Consider the following 4,768-nt stretch of genomic DNA (forward strand, 5'->3'; position numbering starts at 1 on the left):
GACCCCAGGCTTGGACACAGAAGTCTCCAGTGGTAGTGATGAACAAGGCGTTGTATGCCATGTCCATCCCAGATCCTGCTACCTCCTGTCATGCTGCAAGGAGAGTTTCTCTGAGACTCATTTTCTCATTTGTAAAATGAGATGGCATTAGTATCTACCAAGTTTTTTTTTTTTTCTTTTTTTTGAGACAGAGTCTCACTCTGTTGTCCAGGCTAGAGTGCTGTGGCGTCAGCCTCCCTCACAGCAACCTCAAACTCCTGGGCTCAAGCAATCCTCCTGCTTCAGCCTCCCGAGTAGCTGGGACTACAGGCATGCGCTACCATGCCTGGCTAATTTTTTTCTATATATTTTTAGTTGTCCAGCTAATTTCTTTCTATTTTTAGTAGAGACAGGGTCTCGTTCTTGCTCAGGCTGGTCTCGAACTCCTGAGCCCCAACGATCCGCCCGCCTCAGCCTCCCAGAGTGCTAGGATTACAAGTGTGAGCCACCGCGCCCGGCCAATTATCTACCAAGTTTTGTGTGGGGATTAAGTGTAATAAAACATGCAAAGCACTTACTGTGACTGTAACAGTGACTGGCTGGCTCAGTAAGTGATGTGACTGGCTCAGTAAGTGCTTTCCCAATAAATATTAACGATGGTGATTATAATTGTCCACAGTAACACAGCTCTTAAATGGTGAAGCTGGGCCATATCGAACCCAGGGCTGACTGGTTTCAGAGTCTGTCATGTTTGCAGGATCCAGGCAAAAGGAGGTAGATTCTAGTGATTTGGGGAAATATTTTCCCAGGCTGCTTCTAGCTCTGTTCTACAGTTTAATAATAATAATTCAGTTTTTCTTTTCCTTGTTTTCTTCCATAGGTAGTCATGTTGGCAGTTTCTTATTGTCCAAGACTTATTTTTCCTTTTGTTTTACCAGGTTGCTAAAGCTTTGCTTTTCTTTTCGAGACAGGGTCTCACTCTGTTGCCTGGGCTAGAATGCAGTGGTGTCATCATAGCTCACAGCAACCTCAAATTCCTGGGCTTAAGCAATCCTCCTTCCTGGCCTCCCAAGTAGTTGGGACTACAGGCATGTGGCATCACCCCCGGCTAATTAAAAAAAAATTTTTTTTAAAGAGACAGGGTCTTACTATGTTGCCTAGGCTGCTCTTGAACTCCTGGCCTCAAGTGATCCCCCTTAAAGTATTTCCTTTTTTTTTTTTTTTCTTTTGTGAAACAGAGTCTCACTCTGTTGCCCAGGCTAGAGTGCCATGGCGTCAGCCTCCCTCACAGCAACTTCAAACTCCTGGGCTCAAGCAATCCTTCTGCCTCAGCCTCCTGAGTAGCTGGGATTACAGGCATGCGCCACGATGCCCGGCTAATTTTTTCTATATAGATTTTTAGTTTTCCAGCTAATTTCTTTCTATTTTCAGTAGAGATGGGGTCTCACTCTTGCTCATGCTGGTCTTGAACTCCTGACCTCGAGCAATCCTCGCGCCTTGGCCTCCCGGAGTGCTAGGATTACAGGCGTGAGCCACCTTGCCGGGCCCAAGTATTTCCTAATGACATACCACAGCCTCTGTTTCATTAACCTTATGCCTTGCCCGAGGGAGACAGACACGCAGCCTTTGAAGGAATAAATGGCAGAACCCTGATCCGTACACTGACCATGTCTTTCGATGGGATTACGTAGGCAGACACCTGAGATCTACCACTGTCGGTATTTCCTCCTGCTGCTGCTTTGATGGGTGGATAGTTTTCACTCTTGCCCAGATCCTGCTTGACCACCCCTCACCCATGCACACGTGAGCCTAAAAGAGCAGTTCACCTTTCTAGGTTTTATTAGGACCAGGATGTGTGGCTGGGGAGGAACTTCAAAGCTTGTAAAATCCAAACTTTCTTGGGTGGAGAAATGCTGAGAAGGGGTGGTCAGGCAATCTGTTTGCCTCTAATAGGCCTGGGCCCCATGATGTCCAGGGCTCAGATGGACGCCTGAGATGGGCTCCTTATCGGCCTGTTAACACTCGTCTAGGCCAATCCCTTCCCTTTCTTGTCGGGTATTCTGTGGGCCTCATAGTCTTGCCTGGAACAAGAAAGAGCCACTGTCTCCCTGGCATCAGGATTTCTGGTCTCTGGCTAAGTTTCCTGCCTACGTAGTAACAACTGGGTGGGGCCAAGAAAGTTCTGGTGGGGCCACACCCACCCGTGAAAGTATAAATAACAAGGTTTGGCATTGGCCATCAGAGCCACTTGCCTTCAACATGAAGTCCAGTGGCCTCTTTCCCCTTGTGGTGCTTCTTGCCCTGGCACCTTGGGCTGGGGAAGGTTCTCCAAGTCGTGAGTTGGAGTTCCCTGGGCTAATCACGGCTGCAGGGTCAGAGATGGGGTCTCTTGGTGGTGTGGGTATGTCCCCTTCTCTAGGCTCTGATCTGTCAGCTTAGTGTCAGAAGACCTCCCAGAAGGTGGAGTACACGTCCACAGTCTCCGTGAGGGCTTCCGAGCATCTGGAAGTGCTTCCTTTACCCTCGTCCCGTCCCGTCCCCTCCCTCCTCCAACCCTGTCTGTGACTCTCGTCATCAGTCTCTCCCTGGTTCTCCTCTGTCTCTGTTTCTGCTCCTTAGCGTGTGTGTTTCTGCCTCTGGCTTTAGTCCTCAACATCTCTCAGGCTGGCTCTATGTATCTTCGCTTATGTCTCTCGCTCTCCTCTCTGCCTTTGTGCAGCCTTGTTTTGCCCTCGGGCAGGAGCCCTTGCCTGGAAGCTCTCTGCTATTTTCCCAGGCCTGAGACTTCTGTCCAAGTGCATAGTTTAATCAAGCCTGTCAGTCTTCCCGGACGTTAGACGGGCATGTCCCTTTGGACTTAGTGGACAGCCACTGAGGTAACAGTCTCTTCTCCTGGAAAGGGGTGCTTTGTCCAGGAGTCAGGATGGCTACTCAGCCCCCAGCCCCCTCCTGACCTCTGGACCTTGTCTTCAGAAGGCGTGAAAGCTGGAGTGTGCCCTCCTAAAGTACCTGCCCCGTGCCTTAAAAAAGAGGAACGCGAGTGCATTAGTGACTGGACTTGTCCCGGGTCGAAGAGATGTTGTCCTCATTTTTGTGGCATGAGATGCCTGAATCCTCATAAGATCTCAATCTCAGGTGAGCAGGTGGGGGAGCTGGACAGAGAGGACTGGCCTGAGGACGCAGCATCCAGGGGGATGGGACTGGGCGATGGGTCCTGCCAGGCCTCCGCCTTTCCAAGACTTGCTGAGCCCAGTTTATCAGTGGGTCAAGGAGTCACACTGTAGCAGGCAGGAAATTAGCCACTTGGCTGGTGAAGCAGCCAGCTTGTCAGGAGGTCAGTGTTCCAGGGAATCACCAGGGCATTCAGGTGGCCAGGCGGTGGGAAGCCTCCCACACAGTCAGCACTGGACAGCTGGGCACCTGCGTTGCCTGGGGGGCTGATGGTGGAGGGGAGCCAGATGCCACCTTCAGGGGATGCCTTCGGGAGGAGGTGGTAGTGACGGGGATGGGGGAGGAGATGATGCCCCCACTCAGGCCAGAGCAGGGGCCTGTGTGTAAAGCACAAGGCCTCTGACCTGTGGGCATGCTCTCATCAGTGAAGGAGAAGCCTGGGACGTGTCCAGCGGTCTATGGCTATTGTATGATGCTTAACCCCTCCAATTCCTGTGAGAGTGACGGCCAGTGCCAGGCTAAATTCAAGTGCTGCGTGGGTATGTGTGGGAAGATCTGCAGTTCCCCTGTGGAAGGTAAGCCAGTGGCTGGGACAGATCAAGCTTCCTCCCTCCATTCCTTCTCAGCCTCACCCCACTGGAGTTCCAGGTGTATGGCAGAGGGACTCCTGATCCTCACTCCAAGCAGAGCCTCTGTCTGGCTCCCCTGTCCTCCAAGAGCACTGTTCCCCAGGCCTCGGGGCAAGGATTTCCACAGCATCACCTGTGACTTTGATTCTATTCCAGCCTTTCCAGGCGGGAGCCCTGGGCAAGTGATTTTCTGAGTCTCAGTTTCCTTATCTGTAAAATGGACATAATGAAATTGAAAGTGCTTTGTAAAGCACTATGTACACTAAGTATTTATTATTCAGGTTATTTCCATCACATTGTTTAGGGTTAAAGCCCAAAGGATCGGTGGAGTTTGAGGATAATCTAGTTCAGTGCTCTGAGTTTAGAGCTCCACAGTGAAAATGAGACTTGAACTCAGTCTCTTGACACCAAGACTCTTTCAACTAGAACACCACCTTGCTATTCTCTCTATCTCAGGGAGTCCTTGGTGGGGAAGAATGGGGAGATGGTTTGACTGGTTCCTATACTGAAGCTCTTCTCTGAATTCTCTCACAGTCTGATTTCTGCCATGGGAGGAGGCTCTGGAGTCCTACTCCATTTGGCCCGGGAGCTCCCTTTCTGCTCCTGACTTGGATCACTGGGCACTCTGCTGAGGGCTTGGTTCCACCAAACCCACCTTGGGGAAAGGCTCCGCACACAGTCGCCTTTCAGGAAATACTAGTTGATCAGTGAATAAATAAATGAGGCTATTTCTCTCTGTACATCCTGCTTCTGTAATTCACTGGGAGTATGAGTAGGGTGGGTGGCAACGAGGGAAGGGTCTGGATATGAGCCCTCCCTCCCACAGGTAGGAGGGGAGGGGAGAGGCTTAGGGGCTGGGCAGACTTGAAATTTCATCATGAATCTGAAGGTAATGGCTCTGTGATTTTGGACAAGTGACTTTATCTCCTAAGTCTCAATTTCTTTATCTGGGAGGTGGCAATACAAATCAGTTTCTCGCAGTGTTTGGC

General features: G+C 50.6%; 1 protein-coding gene across 4 annotated transcripts; it reads left to right on the top strand.

Annotated features, from left to right (window-relative positions):
- Positions 1-2,232: 2,232 nt before the first annotated feature.
- Positions 2,233-4,519, top strand: SLPI (secretory leukocyte peptidase inhibitor). Of its 4 annotated transcripts, none has more exons than XM_045529140.1 (4): positions 2,233-2,380; positions 2,953-3,114; positions 3,576-3,725; positions 4,314-4,519. In XM_045529140.1, the coding sequence occupies exons 1-4, from the start codon at positions 2,239-2,241 to the stop codon at positions 4,316-4,318; spliced, it is 459 nt and encodes a 152-aa protein (XP_045385096.1). In that variant the 5' UTR covers positions 2,233-2,238; the 3' UTR covers positions 4,319-4,519. The 4 variants fall into 4 exon arrangements, with proteins under 4 accessions (XP_045385096.1, XP_045385097.1, XP_045385098.1 ...); XM_045529141.1 differs by having other exon boundaries at positions 2,956-3,114; XM_045529142.1 differs by having other exon boundaries at positions 2,239-2,314.
- The last annotated feature ends 249 nt before the right edge of the window (positions 4,520-4,768 follow it).

Source organism: Lemur catta, chromosome 17 (genome assembly GCF_020740605.2).
Source record: "Lemur catta isolate mLemCat1 chromosome 17, mLemCat1.pri, whole genome shotgun sequence".
In the NCBI taxonomy this organism is placed as follows: Eukaryota; Metazoa; Chordata; class Mammalia; order Primates; family Lemuridae; genus Lemur; species Lemur catta.